Below are 23635 nucleotides of genomic sequence, written 5' to 3' on the forward strand. Positions count from 1 at the left end.
ATTCTCATGGAGACTTCCTGGTCCCATGAAAGGTACTGCTCTTTTTATGCCAAACCAACTCTAAAATTAAGTCTCTTCCTGTGGATCCAGTTATCCTGTACTTGTTCATTGTTCTTTTGATCATTCCTCTTTCTCTGGTGGTGACTCAGAAACAGGACTTTTAGGTCTCTGCTTCATGCTGTCTGCCATGCTGCTGTCTGCCATGCTACTGTGAGATAGTTAATCCAGCTTCTGCGTAATCAGAAGCTTAAGAGCGATGCAAGAAATCTCAGCAAAATGAGAATCTTTCTTCATGCAGGCACTGTGCAATAAATTCAATCATTCAATCCTTACAAGACCCTTATGCAGTAGATATGGTTACTTCCTTCATAATTCCAGAACTCGGTAGAGAAAATGACCACTTAGGAACAAGGGGACGTGAGTGAGGCTGACAATGCTCAGGGTCTCCAGGACAAGTGATTCTCTGTGTGGTGGGCTAAGAGATTTCCCTGCATTCTTCATACTGCTTCAAATTTCTAAATTGTGCACAATAAAAATGTGCTACCCTCATCAAAAATAAATCTTTTATAAAGAAAGGAAAATAAAAGTTATATGTACTCAGGATATTTGGAAAGTGTATAAAATTAGAAGGAAAAGAGGGCTCGTGACTTAAATGTATGTGTAAACTTAACCCATTTGGTACATTTATTTCTAGTCTTTTCATGTGTGACAATTGAAAATTTTTACATAGTATCATCATTTCTGTTTTTTCTCCATAAAAAGTGAGATGCCAGTATTCATATCTTGATGGACTATAAAATTTCCCCTTTCATCCTCACCTTTGCCTGGGCTGCCTTCTCCTCTAGTCTTGAATTACAGTCTTTGACACATGTGCATTGCCTAGAAAGCCCTATTTGGTTAACACATATCACTGTGAAAAGCAAGAACACAAAAAGAAGGTTATTACTTTCCCTCTTCTCGTTAACACATACCTCACTAATAATACCCTTTGCTGGTTGGGCATGGTGGCTCACGCCTATAATCCCAGCACTTTGGGAGGCCAAGGCGGGTGGATCACGAGGTCAGGAGTTCGAGACCAGCCTGGCCAACATGGCGAAACCCTGTCTCTACTAAAAATACAAAAATTAGCCGGGTGTGGTGGCAGGCACCTATAATCCCACTTGGGAGGCTGAGGCAGGAGAATCGCTTGAAACTGGGAGGCAGAGGTTTCAGTGAGCAGAGATCGTGCCATTGCACTCTAGCCTGGGTGACAAGAGCAAGACTCCATCTCAAAAATAATAATAATAATAATAATAATAATAATAATATCCTTTGCTTTCTTCATAGAGTGATTCAGTCTACACATTCATATCTTCATTTATTCAACAAATGTTTGTTAAGTACCTTCTAAATGCCAGTCATTTTACTCTTTAGTAAGTATGGAGAGATAATAGAAGAATCCTTGCTCTTTAGAATACAGATGCAGAAATAGGAAAAAGCAATATGATTAGTGATATACAGAAATATTGACCAAATTTTGTAAGACCACAAAGGAGAATTGCTTGAATTTCGGAGATCCAGGCTATTCTCCTAGAGAAATCAAGGAAAGCTGTTTTTCCGATAAGAAAATGGAGCTCAAAGAGATTTGGTCTAAGAATTTGAGTTAGCATTAAAACCAGTTGTGTCTGCAAAATCCCTGTTCTTTCCACCAAGCTGTGTCATGGGAAGTGCCCCTGTTTCCATTGTGTTGTAAACTCTGAGATGTCTGTATCGGGGGGTTTGCTGAGGCAGGGACCAGAGCTGCCCCCTTTCTTTTCTCTCCCCATTTCAAAGTCCACCAGTTTTTTATTTGTTTAAAGAATAATGGACAAGAAGTGGGGACACCAGAGTTTTCAAGACCAGCTTTGCCTCTGTTTAATTGGGTGATCATGAGCATGTTATCCCTCTTTTCTCTGCCTCCATTTCCCATCTGTAAAAGCAAGGAGGTTGAACTAAATCTAACTTTTTATAAGTAATATGTCATGGTTTCCTCCTTCTCATCAAAGTGTGTCATATTTCCATAGGTGATTGGGTTCTCAAGTGCCTCAGGAAGTCTTGACACACCATGGCTTTGGCAGAGGAATGGGTGGGGGTCAAGAGGGACAGCTCTTGGCTGCCTGGATTTGAATCTCAGCCGTGTCACTTATATGCTGTTTAATCTTGAGCAAGCCACCTAATCCTATTGAGGCTCAGTTATCTAATTTGTAAAATAGAAATATAAATGATTCATTTACAAAGTTGATGTGAAGTTTCAGTGAGCTTATATATCTAAGCCGCTTTGCAGAGTGTCTGGCTTATAGTACTCAATAAATGTAGCTAATGATACTGCTGGTATTGTACTAGTACTAATTTGGAGTCCTGAAGCAGTTTTAGAAGTCAAAATATAACAGTAGCTTCTTTTACTAATGATTCCTTTATAAAAGCATCAAAGGAACCAGTATGTCCATGTGTAGAATATAGAATTTTAGTCATTATCTCCTCAGATTTTCAATTAAGGGGTCAGAGGAGTTGGAGCACTATTTACTGCTAGACTTTACTGATGACCCAGAAGAGGCTTCTATTCATCTTGTATAATATGGCAGGAATCAGTCTTCTTTTCCTTCCTCTGTTCCTGATGCTCAGGACAGGCCACAGCCCAGGGGGGCACTTTACAAATGTGTTTTGAATGAATGATTTCACACTTCATATTTAAGAACTGGGGAGAATAATAGCACTTGGCAGTGAACCTTTTGCATCTCAAATCTTAGCCTGTGATATTTATTGAATTTGTTTTGAGAGGATTTGGGGATGTCCCTTAACAATCAGAGCAGAATTCTTCTGATATCATTGTTGGACTTTTCTGCTTTCATCAATAGGCTTATTATTTGCCCCTGAACCTCTGTGATGCTGGAGAATCAAACATTCCTCAGGTTGATTTACATGGCAATAAATAATCTGTGCTGTCTGTTGCTTGTTCCATCCATGTCTGCCCTGTTCATAAAACCCTGGGGGCTCAGTGACCCAAGGTTCCAAGGTTGGAACACAGTGGACATGTTGACTCCCATTACAGTTGTGTGTACATAGAACATGCTGCTCAGTTGCATTGTTGCTTAATATGCATCCACAATTTGTGTTTAAGGATTGGTGCAACTATAAGTTAGTTTCCATATGACTTTCTTATTATAGTTACCTTCCCATTTATTTTTTACTTCTGTTACATGCCAGACACTACATATATTATCTGATCTAATCTTTACAATCTCTGAGGGACGATTATACCCTTCTTATAGAAGTGGAAACTGAAGCTTATTCTCTGAAATCACATAGCCATGAGCTATGTGAGGTGAAGCTTATTCTCTGAAATCACATAGCCATGAGCCATGGAGCTGAAATTTGAACTCGTTCTGACCACAGAGCTCTCTTAGCCAGTATACCATGACATTTTCCTCATCCAAAGTGCTTTCTTTTGCCTCTCTAATTTTTCTGTGTTTAAGTTAGTACCCTGTTGCAGAGATCCAAAAGTTTCCCATGCCATTCAAAGATGAATTTTAAATATCTTAACAGCATTACAAATACCTGAAATGTAAAGTGACAAACATAGCTAGATTACTTTCTTGTTATCAATCCATTTAGCAAATTTACAGTTTCCATTAATTTTAATTTGTCCTTATTACCTGTTTTTTATAATAAATATCTCTTAGTCATGACAGACTCACTGAGTATAGATCACCTGAAGTAGGCTCCCTCTCTTGCAATAAGCAGAGTTGCAGCTAAAGATTTGTGAATTAATTGGGAAAATTGCAAGTCAGGTAGTCAGTGAAATAATTCATTGTCACATCCAGTCAATAAACTTGGTAAATCAACTCATTTAATTCAAAAAATGATCTATATAGATCAACCAACCAATTAAACAATTAGCATACACTTTGCAATTAATTAATTTAAGCATCAATCATGTAATTAAGACTCCAAACTTAAGCTGCAGAATTTAGAATTCTACTGCCTTGTGAGCTATTGGGTTCCTGCTTCTGAAGCTAGCATACTTCTGAAGCTCGCAGGTTTGCGGTTTGGAGCAATTGAATTGTTTGCACTCTTACACTGTCTGTATGTTGGTATAGTTTCCCATCCTCTTTGAACAGATCAACTTTTTACTTCCCCCAAAGAGGGTATGTGTTGATTCTAAACTGGGCAAGACTGCAATCTGGGAGTACTGTCTGGACATTCTAGGGAGTGGGAAGTGTGCAGAAGTAGTCAAGAGGACCAGGTATCTGTGTCAGGACTAATCCAGTCATTTGCTTTTACTCTGCTAAGGATCCATGGTGTTTGAAGTCAGATTCTACCAACTGAGTTAGATACTCTTTAGAGAAGGGAGAACTGTATGGATTGTCTTGGTTACCTTGAGTATTTCTCCTGATCTAGAGCACAAATATTTTCTTTTTTAATTTTAATTTTATTTTTTTGAGACAGGGTCTTAACTCTGTTGCCCAGGCTGGAGTGAAGTAACACCATCATAGCTCACTGCAGCCTCGACCTCACAGGCTCAAGTGATCCTCTCACCTCAGCCTCCTGAGTAGCTGGAACTACAGGCGTGTACCACCATGTCTGGCTAATTTTTGTATTTTAGCAGAGATGGGGTTTTGCCATGTTGCCTAGCTAGTCTTGAACTCCTGGGATCAAGCGATCTGCCTGCCTCAGCCTCCCAAAGTGCTGGGATTACAGGCATGAGCCACCATGCCTGTCCAGATATTTTCTTTTTTTTTTTTTTTTTTTTTTTGAGACGGAGTCTCGCTTTGTCACCCAGATATTTTCTTAATCCTAACCATAAATCAAAGGCCTCTGACCCCTGCCTTCCCCGCGGCCAGATAATCTTCCCCCCTTTACAGTTTTGCTTATATCCGTTTTATATATATATATTTTTAACATTTGTATTGTAGCTAGTGTAATGCTTATTACTTTTCCTCCCTACTATGCTGTAAGCTGCTTTTAGGGCTGATACTAAATCTCACCTTTGATCTAAGAGGTTAGGTTCTTTGTCGTAGCTGCAATAGGGCTCAGTGAATGTTGCAAGAATAGAGTAGTATAAAGACCTTCATTTCACACTGTTTTTCTCCCCTTTGCATTGCCATGTGTATTCTCTCTATCAAATGAAGTAGGATTTGGGATTTTTTACTGTATCACCAGGCTTGGGGTAAAGAAAAGCAGTCTCCTCAATTTGCTTGCTGTGCACCATACCCTCTGGTCTTATTGTCCCTTCCCTACCTTGGTATTCACTCGCCTTTTTGGTTTTCCTTTCAGTGACAATGTCAGTGCCTACTGCCTGCATATTGCTGAGGATGATGGGGAGGTGGACACCGATTTCCCCCCGCTGGATTCCAATGAGCCCATTCATAAGTTTGGCTTCAGTACTTTGGCCCTGGTTGAAAAGTACTCATCTCCTGGTCTGACATCCAAAGAGTCACTCTTTGTTCGAATGTGAGTACTGACTCTATTACTTCTCTCAGTATCTCATCCCAACCTTCTAGCATTTTGGATCTGATTTTGGTTTTGTTCATCAAATAAATGATATTTGGCATCTGGAGAGTCCACTGGTAATAACGATGACTCCCAGAGAGATGCTGAGGACGACATTCGCATTGTATTTCATGCCTCTGCACCTAGGCTACACAGACTGCTTTGCAGTGGCACATTGTGTGAAGCAGATCTCTGAACGGCATGTCCAGAGCCAGGCCTCTGGAAACACTGGTGCACTGGGAGCCTGTGAAGCAAAACTTCTAGGTTTGCACCTTCTCTGCGAGGAATACACACTAACTGAAAATGTGCACTGTGGCCACTTCTCTCTTGTGACTTAAAATAATTTTCTCTCAGACCAAATTTGACCTTCCCTGTCAGTTGCCTGCCTTGAGACTGAGCACATGTCTTCAGCTTTTTTTTGTGCCTTTCTCAGAAAAGCGTGTGTAAATGCATAAAATAAAATCCACTGGAATATAAAAGTATTCTGTTATTTAAAGTTATCAGATTATTGAACAAATTCATGATATAGTAATATGTGTGGCTTTACTAGTAGATTAAACAATATCCAGCTGTATACCTAACAGTAACTCCTGAAGCCTGTTGTTTCAAAGCGGTGATGAGCATAAATGGTATTTGAGAAATCTGCAACAGCTGTAATGTGCTGTAGTGTTAGCTATGACTTCTGTTCATGACAGAGTCACTGGCACTGTGATTCTGCTGTGATTGGTTGCCTACACTTATAAATCAAGGAAATGCAAAATATTAGAAGTTAGTGAAAATTAAAATGTAGTTTTTATCCATTCAAGTTTATGAGCTCCTGAGTTTTATCCACATGTCCCAGTTGTTAAGGGAAAACCTGCTGCATTTGGATTTTACTCTCAAACCTAAGCTTTTTTTCAACCTAGGCCTCAGCAGTCCTTCTCATGGCTGTCTCCTGGGAACAATAGCGATCCCTTTGGCACCCCCTGCTGTTAGTAACCAGCAAATTCACTGTTCAAAAGGGATTGCTTTAGAAGACATTTCCCTGTCTCTCTCAACATACTGCCTTTGTTTGAGATTGTTACAGAAAATAGGGTTATGCTACATATGATGTGTGAGTATTTTGGCTCTTTCTACCCTTGAGCAAAGAAAGAATAACTGAGTGCCTGGGGGTAAGCTGGGGAGTGGGCCCTCAGGCTTTCATGGTGGCCGTTTCATCCCTACTACAAGGTCAAGTTTGGTGTAAATAACAGCAAATTTTTTCCTGCTTTTTCATTTCAGAGGTACTAAAATAACTTTAAAGGATATTTAAAATAATTGAAAAGTTGGCCAATGATGCCTCCTCCATCTTAACTATTTTTAATCTTGTATAATAATCGTGTGTATATGTTACTCAGTTTCACTTGTAGCACACATATTTTTGTGTTATTTTTACTTGACATTAAATTAGGTCAGGCGCAGTGGCTCACGCCTATAATCCCAGCACTTTGGGAGACCGAGGCAGGCCAGGATTTGGGAGGCCGAGGAGGGTCAAGAGTTCGAAACCAGCTTGGCCAACATGGTGAAACCCCGTCTCTACTAAAAATACAAAAATTAACCGGATGCAGTGGTGGGCACCTGTAATCCCAGCTACTCGGGAGTCTGAGGCAGGAGAATCGCTGGAACCCGGGAGGCGGAGGTAGCAGTTAGCTGAGATCGCGCCATTGCACTCCAGCCTGGGCGACAAAGTGAGACTCCATCTAAAAATAATAAATTATAAACATTTCAGTATTTGTTCTTAATTCCTACAGTCTGTATTTATGTGCCAGAGATCTAGGCAGAGACAGCACTACCCTCATGGAGCTTACTATCTAGTAGTGAGACAGTTGTCAAATAATTAAAATGTGATAAGCAGTATAAAAGAAAAGTGTATGGGTTGTAGTGGAAGCCGATCACAGAATATTTAGATTGCTTCCTTGTGTGGTTTTAATAAGTAATTTGATGATGACGGTCATTATCTATATACCTTTTATTCTGTTGAACAACTTCCTTAGGATCTTGCCTTGTAAGTAGGATTATTGGTCAGAGTAAAAACATCTTTAGACTCACTTTTTATTGACAATAGCCCTCTGAAAGATGTCCTAATTTACAATGTTACCAACAGAATTCCTAAAATCATTTTTATAGTTTTACCATTACAAGGTATTAGAAGTTTTTTTTTCTACTCTAAAAGATATACACAGTGGCATTTCGATAGTTTTTACTTGCATTTTTATTGATTATTAATATGACTAGAACTTTTTCTACATGAATGTTAACACATGATCATAGCAGTCTTTTGAACCAAAAGTCCTTTTTTAAAGCAAGAGGCTTTAAATCACTGAGTTTTCAGTAGAGTGGAGTGGGGCTAGGATTCATATGCCTTTCCAGGAGGGGCATCTAAGACTACACAGTGTTTCACTATGAACCCTGCCTTCTGGAGAATAGGAAGGAGGGGGAAGGCAGAGAGTAACAACTGCTTTAAACTTAATACTCTGTTTTTTGATCCTGAATTACTCCCATCCCTGTGTTCCCACTCCCAGACACACACATAGCCCAGTCAATCCTTTTTCTATTTTAAAATTCAAGAGAGTTTATTTGATGTGTCTGGAGTGTTTCTGAAAACACGAGGTAAAGTGAAATCTTTATATGTGAGCATTAAGAACAAAAGTGTCAATAAATTTTCTTTTTCTCAGTCGTCTGATGAAATAGTACAGATTACTGACCGTTTGCCCTGTGTGTATTTTCTTGGTTCAGCAACCTCTTACTCGCCTTTCTGGTCTATATTCTAAGTTAGTAAAGCTTCTCCTACAAATGCAGAACAGAGCAGACCTTCAGGAGTCTGTAGGGATGTGTCTAAAGTTTCAGAGAAGGAAATCCCAGCAAAATAAATAAAGCCGTAACTACTCCTCCTCGTCATTTCCCCCCTTTCCTCCTTCCATTTGTCTCCCAGTAGAGGAGGGACAAGAAGTGGCTGGGAAGACACTAAGCTGAAACAGAAAGAGGGAAGTAGGTTTGACATAGGGAGTGAACTAATACTTACTAAGGGCCAACTATGCATATGCTGTCTCACTTAATCCCAAAATAGCCCAGTTTTTATGAACAATTTAGAGGCGTGGAACCTGAGGGTGAGCAATATTGTTCTTAGGCCTGGATTTGACGCCATCCCTGACTTTAAAGTCCATGCCCTTTCCAACCCTCTGCTGAAAGATTGAGGCTGGGGAATCTGGTGTTGGTTTAACCTGTGAATCTCACTGTCTTAAGGCTGACATTCAGCCACTGCTATAGTGCAGTAGGCGACAGCATGGTGGGCTGTGAGCCAGATCGCTTGGATGCCGATCCTAGCCTTGCCCTTACTAGTGTGTGTGGTCCTGGATGAATATTTAACTTTTCTGTGGCTCAGTGAAATGGAGATAATAATACCTACCTCACAGATCAGTTATGAGGATTAAATGAGTTAATAGATCTGAAGCACTTAGAACAGTGTTTAGCATATGTACGCATCATCTTAGTGTTAGCTGCTGTTATTGTTACTATTAATAAACAACCCTTGGAGAGCAAGAACTGAATTATCTGTGCCCACAATACTCACCATCACTCCATTACTATGATAGATCTGTCACACGTATTTCTTGAATGGGTTACTGAGTAGATCTCTGCCACTTCTACGTTTTTCTTCTCCGACTTTGTTTTATAGCAGAGGAGGGGTAGTGTTTAGGTGGACATTGCTCAGCTGGACTGAAAAAGCTGAATTGGAATAACTTCCAGTAAACATGGGCAGTGGGTAAACATCGAGGATCTACATACTTTCAAATGAGTCCTCTTATGAGCACACATCCTCTGAGTTAGTAGCAAGACCATTAACTTCTTGAAGACTAGGAAGGCACAGTCTTATTGTCTCTCTGTATCCTGAGCACCCAGCACAGGGCTTCATGGAGAAGGAATGACTGAAACTTCAGGTGTCTGTGGGCTGCCAGGAGGACACCTGACCCAGCACTGTGTCCCACCTTGCTTTCTAAGACCTCTTCCCCTTTTTTACACCCGTTCCTGCCTTTCAAATACCAGGAAGCCCAGGTCGCCTTCTGACCTTTAGAGGCCCTCACACCGGCTATTCCCGGGGCTCCAGTACCATCTTTCCCTCTAAGTGCGGCAGCACAGACTTTGAATTTAGGCAAACCTGGGTTCACGTTTCAGCTTCACTAGTATCTTGCTACATGCATGACCTTAGACAATTTTACTTACCTTTGTTAAGTCTCAGTTTCTTCATCTTTAAAATTTGGGTAACAGTAACTATCTCATGGAATTGTCATGAGGGAGTTTCTTAAATGTAAGTTATGTACAGAACTCTTTTAAAGGGAAATAAATTCTCCTAAAGTCTCAATGTTTATCCAAATGAGTTTTTTAATAATGCTACTTAGATACATGCAAATACAAAGTTCTGTAATGTTTAGCTATAAATTCAATGTTTTTACACAACCTAAACAAAATTACAAACTAAATACAGATAAAATTATAACATTAATAAAATACAAATTAACAACTTTAATGTAACAGATGATGTTTTGCTGAAATTAAACATTGCTGATGTTGGGTTTAATTGGGTGTTAAATGTTTTACTTGTCAACTTGAGTCTTTTGATTTTCATATGAGACATCATGATTAACATCCTTTTAAACAGTGTATTTTTAACTACTAGTCCATTATTTTAGTGGGCCAATTGATTTATAATGTGTCCCCCCACACAAACACATAAATTTTAAATGTTCTTTACTAGAAAATGCTTTTTTTTTTTTTTTTTTTTGGATAAGTGTCTTGCTGTGTGGCCTAGTCTGGAGTGCAGTGATGTGATCATGGTTCACTGCAGCCCCAAACTCCTGGGCTCAAAGGACCCTCCTGCCTCAGCCTCCCAAGTAGCTGGAACTACAGGCATGTGTCACCATGCCCAACTAACTCTATTTTTAGTAGAGACAAGGTCTCACTGTGTTGCCCAGGCTGGTCCTGAACTCCTGAGCTCAAGCAGTCCTCCTGCCTCGGCCTCCCAAAGTGTTAGGATTACAGGCATGAGCCACCGCTCCTAACCTAGAAAACTCTACTTTACGTTTGGCCCACCACGCTTTCTGTTAGTATGATCAATTTGTGATGGTTTGTCCAGGACTCTCCCTGTTTCAAAACTGAAAGTCCTGAATCTATGAGCACTCCCTGATGCTCACCTCCAACCCCTTCCTCCATCCTAGGTAAACCAGATTGGTCACTCTACTTTATCTGTTGCTTGGTCTATACATAAGTGGGCTCTGCCTGACTGATACTTGTGTATAGTGTGACTTGGCACCAAACAGCACAGATTTTTCAGAGACCAGCAAGACTGTTCATAGAGATCCTTGTGCCCACTGAATTCTGTCACCATTTTTCTCTGTTCAGCAAACAAGTTCTGTATGCAGCTTGCAGTAATGCCATTTGACTTTTACTAGGTTTGTTAGTTATGTTAAATAACTCTAGCTGCTGGAACACATAACCCCCCAAATCTCGCCACCTTATCCTAGGGTTGGCAAACTTTTTTTTTTGAGATAGGGTATTGCTCTGTCACCCAGGCTGGAGTGCAGTGACATCATCTTGGCTCACTGCAACCTCTGCCTCCCAGGCTCGAGCAATCGTCCCACCTCAGCCTCCCAAGTAGCTGGGACTGCAGGCATGCACCACCATGCCCAAATACTTTTTGTATTTTTTGTAGAGATAGAGTGTCGCTGTGTTGCCCAGGCTGGTCTCAAACTCCTGGACTCAAGTGATCTGCTCACCTCAGCTTCCCAAAGTGCTGGGATTATAGGCTTCAGCCACCGCTTCTAGCTCAGCAAACTTTTTCTGCAAAGGGCCAGATGGTAAATATTTAGGCTATTGGCCATAGAGTTTCTGTAACTCAGCACTGCCATTGTAGTGTGTGAGTAGCCGTAGACTACATAGACAAATGGGCATGGGGTAGGTTTGTTGGTCAACTTCTGGATTTTCCCAATAAGTTTCTTTCTTTCTGTCTTGCCCTCCCCTCCCCTCCCATTTTTTTGGGTAGAGTTTCACTCTTGTCACCCAGGATGGAGTGTAATGGCGTGATCTTGGCTCACTGCAACCTCTGCCTCCCAGACTCAAGCGATTCTCCTGCCTCAGCCTCCCGAGTAGCTGTGATTACAGGCACCTGCCACCATGCCCTGCCAATTTTTGTGTTTTTAGTAGAGATGGGTTTTCGCCATGTTGGCCAGGCTGGTCTCGAAGTCCTGACCTCAGGGGATCTGCCTGCCTCTACCTCCCAAATCCTCCCCTGGGATTACAGGCATGAGCCACCGCGCCCAGCCTAATAATTTTATTTCTTGTTCACATTTGTCTGATGTGGGCCAGGTGGCTCTCTTGGGTATTTCTCCTCTAGGCAGTGGCTCAGGGCTCCCCAGGTGGGTGGAAAATGGGGAACATGGAAGATGGGGAGTGAGGAGGGGCCTATATCTGTATCTTTATCTCATACACCCCCCCCACACACACAGTGACATATATAAAATATGTGGTGACACATATAATTTTGCTTTTAGTTCAATGAAAAGCATATATAGATATATATATCTACACATCCATATCATACATATATTGATATGTATAGATAATACATCTCTATATGCTTTTCATTGACTAAAATCAAAATTGTTTTTAATTTAAAAAAATTTTTAGAGACAGTGTCTCACTATGCTGCCCAGGCTGGACTGGAACTCTTGGGTTCAGACAGTCCTCCTGAGTAGCTGGAACTAGAGGCTCACATCACCGTGAGAAAACAGGTTTTTAAATTCTGAAACTTAGTCTGTAAATTCATCTGTTGATTCCTGGGGGCTCTTGAACCTCAGGAAATGCTGCTGTGATTATTAATATTAGCTGAGACTCTGGCATGTAGGAAGTGTTACATAGTTGCTATTGTTATTTCTGTCAGGGATTCTCAGTGGGAATAATTTACACTAAGGTGAGAATGGGGTTTAACCTTCCTTTGAGTTATTTTTTATTATATAATTAATATGTGTCCATTATAGCAAAATTGGGAAATAGATCTGTTTCTGCATATAAAAGAAATTTTTAAATTTGTCTTCATTCCATCATGCAAAGATTGTGAATTATATTTTATAATTACTTACATTTTTTAAAGGGGAACTAATTAATGAATTTCTCATTGGAAAATTATTCTGTGGAGGGAACGTGAAATTGGATGTCTTCTGATGTTCTTACTAAATCAGGACTAGATCTATCTAGCTTTCCCTCTAGAACCCCTGGGCCCCAGGAATCCCCTGGACAGAGTTGTTGTTCAGAGAAGGAGAATGGATTATTCTAACAACTTGCAAATTAGGAGCCTGGTAATGGAAACTGCCTCTTTTAACAAATCTTCAAGTGGATTCCTAAGCTATCCATTGTTCCTGATTGATTTTGGACAGAGCAAATATATCTATAAATGGGAATCCCTAACTTGCTGACTACTTTGAGCTTAGCAGTAAAGATGTTTGGATATCAGTAGTGTCAGAGAGGAGAAGTAGGGAGTGGGAGGAATGGGAAGGTTTTTGGCTGACCCCCAAAACCAGATAAAGAGCTGGAGCTCAGGTAGTGCCCAGCATCTCAAGAAGTGTTGCAGTGACCAAGCCAAAGCCTACTGTTCCTTTAGACAAAGTAGGACAAGGGAGAATGAGATCTTGAGTGGGCTAAGTGCCTCTCAAGGATAGGGACCTGCCTTGTTCGTCTCCTTCTCCCATTCCCAACACAGGCCTAATTTAGTCAGAATTTGTGAGACTGAATTGAGTTCAAAAGTGGCAATGACAAAAACAAGTGTGGTAGTATTATTACCTTATATGTGTTGACATTAAAGTTTCATGCCAGGATTCTGCTCTGGAGTGGGGGAAGAAGGGCATTAAAGGAAAAAAAAAAAAGTCAAGGCCAATAAAATGGTCAGAATCTCCTTAGGTTAGAAGTCAGAGCAGTTAAACTGTCTCCTATATATATATGTATTTTCCTTTAAATATTTGATATATTAGAGGAACATGAGGAAGGAACAGTTCTAACCAAGAGCTCTTTGGGTAACAGCTGTCAGGTAACAGTGGAAGGTCTTAGCCCAGAAGCTGGGCTGCCTTGGGCAGGCTCCCAGAGACTACCTTGGCTTCTCTTGGCTCTGCAGAAAGGGAACGATGAGCTGCTTTTTTGAAGAGGCGTGCCCTAAGTTCATTCATGCTCTTTACTGGGCTTTTCAGAAGAGTGGGGAGTTTTAGTTTACCTTCTTGATGATAAATCCACGGTATACCCCAAGTGACCAGACCTTTATTAAAGGGTGTCATTAGCTTGAAGCCTTTCCTTCTGTTATATGCTATTGCCTTGTGGTCTAGAGAATGAAAAAAAGAGGAGGGCAGGGAGAATATTTTCACACACTCATTCAGTTTCATACCTCCAATAGATGCTATCTCATTTATTTCTTTTTTTATCATTTATTTCTTTTTTATGATATTTTAAAATTGGCCACACCCCATCAGTAAAGTTTCTTATACGCAATTCACTTTTATAATATGTAAGCTGAGGCTCAGAGACAGGTAGTTAGTTACTAATTCAAGGCCATGCTGTTTGGTAAGAGGCAGAGCTAAAATAGAATAAGGAATAAAAGAAGATGCTTGTGTTCTTTGTAACCAGGCCTGACGAAATGAGTATAAATTATCCTGGTTATTTATTGTTTGCTTGATTCATAGAGGACCAACTGTGTGTTGTTTCTTTTCATTCTGTTGTATTAGCAAACATTTTCATTGTCCAGATTGTCCTCGTGTATGGAAATGTAACATATGCAGCCTGTTTAATTTTGTATTTGTAAATCTGACTTGATTTCCTTTTTGGCAACAGCTACTGTCTAGAGAAAAGAAAGGATTTTTCTTTGTGTCTGTTTAAAGTGACAGAAATATTGGAGCAAGTAATAAAGATGGAAAGCATTAATTACACACTTCTAAGAATTTAAAGGTCAGACAAGCTAAATATGTATGTTTTGCTCACTGGAATGTCTTGAAATTGTGCCAGGATTCGCTTTGTTCCTACCATAAAAGCACACATTTTAGATAACCATCAACTTACTTTGTATCTAAAAATTATACCAGATTGTTGCTTTAGTTAATATGTGTCTTCAAAGTCGGGGAGCTCCCATTTCTGAGCCCATGTGATTGGTTTGGTGATGCTTCCCCCTTTGGCCGTGTTTAGTTACTATGTCTCATTTTGATTTCCTCTGTTCTCCCCTCAGCTTATGTCGGAGTCTGTCAGCTGCTGCTATGTACATGTCAGGCTAGTGACTTGGAATGTTTATTAATACAATGTCAGTCTTGCTGTTGAAAAAACTGTGATGCTTCTCAGAAGGTTGTGATAGAACGAAGCGTTTGATTTCCAGATCCTGTCTGCACTGCATGGTGAATACATTCTCAGATGTTATGCAGTTCACTGACCTGACAGTTATGGAACCCCGCCTGGGACCCCATTTCAGCAGGACATATTTGAACAGAAACAGTTTGCAAAACTTTACACACTTAAACTCCTGCCAAGGCAAACTGTTAGCCACTTGAGTTTGTTATAAATACCCAGTGGCAGTGGTTGGAAGTAGCCCACGGTGTGTTTTATATTCTGAACGGAATGTGAATGTCTTTGCGGTTATATAGAGTAGTAAATAATTGAGTTTGATTAGGGAGAGGGACCTCATTATCCCCCACCTGTGCCCAGCTGGAAGGGGAGGGTCGAAATGAAGCCATTAGCTGTCTCTCTTACTGGCATCTCAAAGAGCTCAAATACATCTGTGTCTTATTTTCTTTTCTGGCACAATCAGTCGAGCAAGCTAAGCAGGCATGACCGGATTTGGCAAGTCCCAAGGACTCTGGCAAAGATACACAAGGAGAAGGCGGAGGGCAGTCATTTTGGCTTCTCACTGCCCATTAGTCTAGCGAGTTATGTTTTTGGAAAATGTCTGTTTTGAAAAAGAGTACTTTGTCCAATGTCAAACATCGCATGCTCCCACAGTACGCTTTGATCTTTAAAAAAAATTTTTGGTCAGTCTAAGGGGAAACAAAATGTGGCATTCACACTAGTGTAAACTCTTTATGGATAAAGTCATACTCAGAGGACTTATTTTAAAGCAGGCATGCTGCAGTTATTACAAGGCCTTCTCTTGCTCATATATTTTCATTTTCTACCTTGAAATGCTGGAGAATGAACATGCATGGAATTGGACCAGAGCAGGTTGGGAACTAGAGTGTGTCTTCATCACTATTGGGAACTGGTCAGGACCAGAGACTCGAGAACTGCTCGTAGCAACCTTTTCCCACTTCTGCAAACTGAGACTGTGGCTTTTGAAACCATGACATTCTCCAAGGTCTCCTTAAAAATCCTGTAGGTCATATGGTTAGTCTAAGAGTCTGGACATTCATAGTCAAGCTGAATTTGTTACAGTGGAAGTTGAACCTTTTCCACAGATTGGATCAGTGGTTCCGGTATGGAAGATGTGCTCCCTGGAAGTCTCTTCTTTCCCCGAGTCCCTAAGACTCCCTTTGCGGCTGTGGAGGGATTAACAAACACAGACTTGGGAGTCTAGCTGATCTGGGTTCAAGTCCTGGCTCCTTCAGGACTTATTAGTTATATAATGTATTAACTTATTATATAACTCCAGACAAATGTCTCAACCTTGCCAAACCTCAATTTTCTCTTTTATAAAATGGAACTCATAATAACACCTATCTTTTCTAGGAGGATTAAACAAAGTAAGTGCTCAATAAATATTGAATATTATTGTCTCATCATTATATATTACTTCATTGTACATATGAAGAAAATGCTTATGCTTATTACATATTAACTGTTTATTAAGCATTTATCTTTTTTTAACTAATGGCTCATCTATAAGCATTTATTATATGACAGATATTATGGTAAGTACTTTAGAAGTATTTTGCCTTTACAACAATCTTAAAATCCAAGAATAATTATCATCCTCATTTTGTAGATGAGGAAATGAAGTTAAAGTGATTATGTTGTTATCCGTGAAAGCAGAGGTGGGGTTCCAAACCAGGTCACTTTATTCTAGAGCTTACTGTGCTCTGCTGCCTTCTGGTGCTGCCACCGTCTCTCCTAGCATGGTTTAGAGCTAAATGATGTTTGCGTTTTGAGACATCATCCCCACTAGGAAGCTTCCCGGACCCTCTCACCTCTGTGTGGCTGGGTTACGTGCCCTATGTTTGTTTTGGCAGCACTCTGAACTTGCCTCCGCCTTTGTGACTGTCACACAGAACTATAATTGTTTGTTGACTTCTTATCTTTCTCTCCCACTGGACTGTGCAGCTTGGGTTAGGGACCACATTGTTGATTTCTGAATCCAAAACAGGATTTTAAATAGATGAGTGATCTCAGGTAAATTCCCTAATGCCTTCAGCCTCAGTTTCTATAAAATGGGTATAATAATTGTACCTATTTTAGGATTGAATGAGTCAATACAGATATTTTTTAAAAAGCTTAAAACAGCACCTAGCCCATAGAAAGTATTCAATAAATAGTAGTTGCTGTTATTATAATTGTTAGACAGTGGACAACTTGTATTGTGCAAATCAAAAAATTCTTAATAAATGTTGTTGAAATTCTCTACACCACCATGATTTTTTAATTTCCATTATCATCATGCAAAGCCAGTGAATTAAGTTGAGGCGGAACATACCTGCTTCATAGTTAACACTTTCAAAAAGGAAAGTTTTGAAAACTGAACCCAGAGTGCTCCCCTTGGAGCTCTTGGGAAGTTTTGGTGCTTGGGCCACAGGCTGCTCACTGACAATGCCCCTGAATATGGCCACCAAGCTCAACAAATCACACATTTTAATGCCCCTGTGTTACCAATGACAGGCAGTGAGTTTTGAGACTCCCACCCCCCGATAAGCAGTCTCTGCTTAGGAGGCAGGGGAAGGAGGGGCTGAGGTGGGGCCTTTTCTCTTGGAATGATGACTTAGGGCAAGGGGAACAAAAGAGAACTAACGTCGACTCCCTTTACTGTTTGCCAGCCATAGTGTGAGGTGCTTGGCATTCATTGTCTGTTTCATGCTCGTGACAATTCTATAGGGAAGTAGCCTACTCATTTCATGGATGCGGCTGAGGTTCCCACATGTTACAGCAACATCTCCGTTAGCCACGGAACCAAGATTTCGGTCAAAGGGTATTTAACCCCCAGCCTATGCCCTTTCCTCTCCAGTATGCTGCCTTCCAACTTGAGTTCTGGTTCCAGCTCTGTTCCTAAAGATGGAATCTAAGCTTTTCAGATGAAGACCTGTGTCCCTGTGGGCTCCGTGGCTCCCATTGCCTCTCGCTTACTGCTTAGTACAGAAAGCCTGCTTGCGTTGGGTTCGTGCTGGCATACAAACTTCTTTGGGGTAACTGAGTGGCTGTGCGCTGGGACGGAGCTGAACTCCTCAAGCGAGGAGTCTCTTTTTAAAATGCCCATACATCGTTCAGTGGTTACGAGACTTGACAGGACCTAACTTTGAATTGACTGAAGCACTCCTGGCAGTGTTTCTTACGCTCCCTGACATGGAGTTTCACCCTAGACCCAGCATGGACAGCCCAAGGAGCCGTGGGAAGGGCAGCTGCTGCTTCTCAGTGTCCCTAGAATGCCCTGCTCTGGGGGAAAACAGGTTGTCTGTCCCTGAGGCGAGCAGGAGGAGGAGCGGTTTCTGAGCCGAGACTTTGAGTCTGTGTGTAGCCTGCCTGTTCATCCGAGGGCTGATCACCCCGCCACAGCTCCTAACCCAGAGGCTGGAGCATGTGCCACAGGGAAGGCAGGCCAGGACCAGGAGCACCCTTCCTTTCCTGCCCACTACCAGCACTCCCCCCAGGATCATTGTCTTCTCAGCTTCAAACCCAGCATCCCACATTAAGTGAAGGCTTTAAAAGATGTATTTCAATAGACTTTTTAGAAAGCCCATAAAAAATCCTGGATATAAAGAAATGAGGCATAAAACCCAGAATGTTTGGAAGTCAAGCTGAAAATTGTGGTGGCAAGTCTCCATCTCCACTTGTTAAATGGGAGCATAACTTAACACTTGCACCTAGACGGAGGCTGAGAACCACTTGCATTCTATGCTCTTACGTTTTGGAAACATATGAGGGTATTACTCAAAAAACAAAACACTGCCCATCTCCCCCCAAAGCGCTGTAGACGTGGAACAAGATCCAAAGTTGGCATTCGTCTGGAGGGAAAGGAGCGGAGCGTGGGACTGACCTGAGGAAACTCTTATTAGGTCTGCCTGAATGTGCAGCACTCAGGGCAGAACCTCTTTCTCCTTTTAACGTGCACGTTTTTACGGAAATGGAGCCCCAGAGTAAGATACTGCACACTCACGAAGGTCCATTCTGAGGGCCGTGTGTGCCCCTTCCCTTCGCTGTTGTTTTCATTTTCCTCTCATGAACCTTGCTACCCTGGCTTCAGCACGGAGGCTGTAAAGGAAGATGGAGAGCCGAGTTACCTCAGAATGATCACTATCGTTAACATTCACGGGTGGTTCACTTATCATTCCTGACTGCACAGACATGGCAGCCGCTCGGAAGCGTCCGCAGGTGTAGCATGGTGATACATATTACATTGTGCCACAATGGATTTATGTATTCTGTAACAAAAGAAAAGTGTAATGAAAAAATACAGAAGGTAATCCTTTATTCCTCCACCACACAATTTATCAGTAATGCCTGTGGATGATAAGTGCCAGGGATTTCCTTTGCTTGCTTTAACCTTGTCACCCAGGTACGTTTTGGTAAAATGACAGAAAAATACAGACTGGGGATTTTCCTCTGCTCAAAAATCTTTTAAAAGGACACTTTTAATTTATGGAAATTAGTCCAAACACAAGGCTTCCTTTTGAGCTTTTAGTCTGCCTTTGCTGAAAAAGATAAACATATTGGCTGGAAATAATGCTGTCAGCCGGCAGCAGATTAGGAGGGAACGTAAGCAGTTTCTAAGCAGACTGAAATCTACAGTAGTTCCGGTAGAACCAGGTGGATGGCAGTTCATGAGGTCCAGGCCAGTACTAGTTTGTGAGTACCCGAGAACTTGTGTTCTCTTTTAGGCCCTACTCATCCATCGCCCAACATATTGTCACAGATGGAGCGCATACTGACTTCTGAGGAGAAAGCAGGGGAAGGCAAATCTGAACGTGGTTGACTGGCATTTGTTCCAAACACACACTGGCCTAGCGCCAGAGCAAATACCCCCAAGTTTATAAATGCACAAGGCACTTTACGTTTCAGTACTCTTGCCAAAGTATCACTTACTGCATCGCTCCCTAAATATAGTTTTTTAAAAAGAGCTTTTTTCTTATTTTGCTTTGATCAGTAAAATAAACTTTTAAAGATTGTTCTGGGATGGGGTCCAGCTTCTGAGGTAAAGAATGGCCGGGACTCAGGCATGATTCAGTAACAGAGTGTTCAGTAAAATTAGCTTGACAGTTCTCAGGCCTGCTGTTCAATAGCAAGAACTTGACCAAGTTAAAATGGATGATGGTGCTGGCCAGACCAGCATCGGCTTTTGCTTTTTAACAAATGGAATGTCAAGGATTAAACAGCAAGCCGTATGGAGAGGAGGGTTGTGGAGATGTCTCTGTATTAGGGAAGCAAATTAGGTCCTTGGTTTTGAGATCGGCCCCCAGCCCCTGTGGAGAGTCAGCCACCTGGTTGGGTCCAACCTAGGCTTAAGGCCCTTCCCAGCCTGTCCTACCATTGGGAAGCTTTTCCAGAACTTAGCTTGGGGCTTGGCTTTTCTTTCAGATTTCTCGTCAATATGAAGTTCTGCCATGTTTTTTGGCCACATTCCCTTTAGAGATTCTTATGGAGAAATGGGAATGCGACCAAACTCCTTGTGGCAATTCCCATGTTCCATAGTTGGAAACTTGGGTCCCGTTTGTTACATGAGCTACTTGGAATTGGTCTGTTTTGTTCCAGTGCCCAAGCGTAGTGAGTAGTATTTGTGATACTTGCTATTGCAATTAACAGTCTTGGTGAAGTTATACCTCACACAGGAGATGGGCTTCTGTTTTTAGAGTACTTGTTCCTTAGCGGTTTTTTTCCAATCTAGATGAAGGCTTTCCCCCACCCAGTTTGATTAATTGGAAGCTTACAAGGAGTGTAAGTGTTTTGTCTTATAATTACTTGTGCTTCAGCTAATATTTTGACTTTCTAGGACTAAGCAGATTAAATCATTCATACTGAAGTGTATAGACTGTATTAAAAAAAAAATACAGCCAGGTGCGGTGGCTTATGCCTGTAATCCCAGCACTTTGGGCAGCTGAGGCAGGCAGATCACAAGGTCAGGAGTTCAAGACCAGCCTGGCCAAGATGGTGAAACCCATCTCTACTAAAACTACAAAAATTAGCCAGGCACGGTGGCAGGCGCCTGTAATCTCAGCTCCTGGAGAGGCTGAGGCAGGAGAATCGCCTGAACCCGGGCAGCAGAGGTTGCAGTGAGCCGAGATTGCGCCACTGCACTCTAGCCTGGGTGACAGACATCTCAAAAAAAAAAGTGTGTGTATGAATAAAGAAATATATTTACTAGCTAGTTAGAGCATTTTCTTTTCCTCCTTCTCAATTACTTTGGGGTATTACTGCCCTGCGGCCCCACATGACGTTTTTTTGTCTGGGGCTCCATGAGCTTAGTATGATGGCAGTATCTGCCTGTAGTGACATCTACTGACACAAGCCAAGTTTATCAGTTGTCAATCCTTGTTGCAAGATTTGGTTTGGAAGCCAACACTAGGAATCCATGGTGCTGCTGACCCACACAGACCACTTAGGTTCAACTTGGACAAATTAGAAGAACCTTCCCTAAGCGTGACCTCTCTCACATGGAACTGCTCACGCCAGAATCGTTTATCACTGCCCCCCCCCGCCACCCACCATTAGAAGTATATTTATTCAACCTATTTTTAAATAATTGGCACCTCAGTATGCACTTACTTTAAAACTTGCTTAAACACGGCCGGGCGCGGTGGCTCATGCCTGTAATCCCAGCACTTTGGGAGGCCGAGGCGGGCAGATCATGAGGTCAAGAGATCGAGACCATCCTGGCTAACACGGTGAAACCCTGTCTCTACTAAAAAAAAAAAAATACAAAAAATTAGCCGGATGTAGTGGCGGGCGCCTGTAGTCCCAGCTACTCGGGAGGCTGAGGCAGGAGAATGGTGTGAACCCAGGAGGCGGATCTTGCAGTGAGCCGAGATTGCGCCACTGCACTCCAGCCTGGGTGACAGAGGGAGACTCCATTTCAAAAACAAAACAAAACAAACAACAACAAAAAAAACTTGCTTAAACACAGTGAAGATTGCAGTAACATCTCTCTGGATGAATGTTGGTGATGATTTAATATTTGTCTTTTCCTACAGAAATGCTGCTCATGGATTCTCCCTTATTCAGGTGGACAACACAAAGGTTACCATGAAGGAAATCTTACTAAAGGCAGTGAAGCGAAGAAAAGGATCCCAGAAAGTTTCAGGTGGGATAGTTAAATCATATTCTCACAGTAGTAGAAGCTTAACCCTTATTAAAAGGGCAGAGGGGGTGTGTGTGTGTGATGGCTGGCTAGATTCTTTCAGATGTCATTGCTAAAGGTTTGGTTAGCTGATCTATGCAAGAAAAGGTGATTGTACACTGCCCCTCGGCCTCAGAAAGGGACTGGGTCAGCGGCATATGTGAGAAGAATGTATTCATATCAATTGTGGAAGTTCCTTCATTAATAATTTGTGGTAGACTCAGACAGAGCTACTTGTGCTGATGATCAGTTGATATAAAGCTGTCTTGAAAACCGAATCAGTCCTAAACTTGAATCACTGCTATTAATTTCATGTTTTCACATAATTTCCCATGGGAGAACTTTTAGTTACTAATATTTGTGGTATGGGGAAGAAAAGAAAAATTTCTCTTCATCCTTATCAAATGAGGGCAACCTTTTAAAAAAAAAAAAAGACGAATAAAAAGACAAATCACTTGATGTGCACTAATAACTCCTCATTACCCAACTTTATATAGAAAATATGCTTATAGTATTAGCTGTGATATTTAAAGGATATATACCAGGATTGAGAAATAATCATCTTGAGAAATAGCTCAAAGATTTGTCATATCACAGACAACTTTAATATAAATCAACTCATATATGACGTGTTGAATATCTTAGCTCTGTAAATAAAGAGACTTCTTAAACACCTTTGATTTTACCTTTTGGAAAGGAAAAAAAGCATTGCATTGCTGGGGTTGAAGAAAATAGTTTTGTGCTCTTTTTAAGGGGAGGCATATAATCTGTTCCAGATTTAATTAGCTATCTTCAGATGAAAGCTGAAGTTTTAATAAAAGTTAGAAGAGATAACACAGTGAAGGACACGGATGAGCTGTCTCAAGGCCATATTCCAGGGGAACGATAAGAGCTGTAAAAAATGGCAGAGGAGAGCAACTGAATGGAGCAATGAAAATCTGATTCTCATAAAAAAGAGAGGGAGAGAGAGATGCTGGTAGGGGCGGTTGTAGATGAGACCTGCTAGCGTCTGCAAGCAATTTGGATGCTTGCCAGGAGTCATTGTTCACCCTCGGCTGTGGCGGCTCCGTCCAGATGTGCCAACTGCACGTTTCGGCTTTTGCCAGCTGACTGCGCCGTTTGATAACCAGCTCTCTGGATGCCCATCACTGGCCGCAGAGATAGAATTAAATGATGATGATCTTCCCACAAGTTGGGAGAGGAAACAATGCATATAAATCTTGATTTCATCTCAGCATGAGAAGTCTTTATCCATCATCACTCATAATGAACAAGTCGTTAGCTGGGATGAATGGTGTTCTGGTTTTTCCAAACACCTCTTTTGTTCATTTTTTGGGTGACTTTTATCCATTGCGTGGGGGTCAAACTTCTTTGCATTTAGGGGATGATTGAAGAGGCACAGCCACTCCTTCCCAGTGAAAAGTGGATATTTTGGGGTTCCAGGTGCCAATCTAATAGCTTTTAAACAGCTTTAGATAATCAAAGATATTTAGTAGGCATTCACCCTTTCGGATCCTGGTTCTTTACTCTTGTTTTGGTCCCAAATATTTTATATAAAAGTAT

The 23635-nt window shown here is 41.3% G+C and overlaps 1 protein-coding gene and 1 long non-coding RNA gene across 14 annotated transcripts in view; one reads left to right on the forward strand and one right to left on the reverse strand.

Moving 5' to 3' along the window:
- MAPKAP1 (MAPK associated protein 1) overlaps positions 1-23635 on the forward strand; it is a 266415-nt gene that overhangs the window by 141478 nt on the left and 101302 nt on the right. For all 13 annotated transcript variants that reach the window (XR_010148846.1, XM_003312320.7, XM_003312321.7 and 10 more), the window contains 2 exons: positions 5293-5469; positions 21927-22036. Coding sequence is in view for 12 of the 13 variants with exons in the window: in XM_003312320.7 (XP_003312368.1) it covers positions 5293-5469; positions 21927-22036 (287 nt within the window). In the remaining variant the exon portion in view is untranslated. The remainder of the gene's footprint in view (positions 1-5292; positions 5470-21926; positions 22037-23635) is intronic.
- LOC104008011 (uncharacterized) lies at positions 11263-13868 on the reverse strand. Its single transcript, XR_010148847.1, has 3 exons — positions 13781-13868; positions 13357-13398; positions 11263-11361 (listed from the first exon to the last, which is right to left on the reverse strand). It is a non-coding gene; the product is annotated as an uncharacterized LOC104008011 (long non-coding RNA).

The sequence above is a fragment of the Pan troglodytes genome, chromosome 11 (genome assembly GCF_028858775.2).
Source record: "Pan troglodytes isolate AG18354 chromosome 11, NHGRI_mPanTro3-v2.0_pri, whole genome shotgun sequence".
Classification (NCBI taxonomy): Eukaryota; Metazoa; Chordata; class Mammalia; order Primates; family Hominidae; genus Pan; species Pan troglodytes.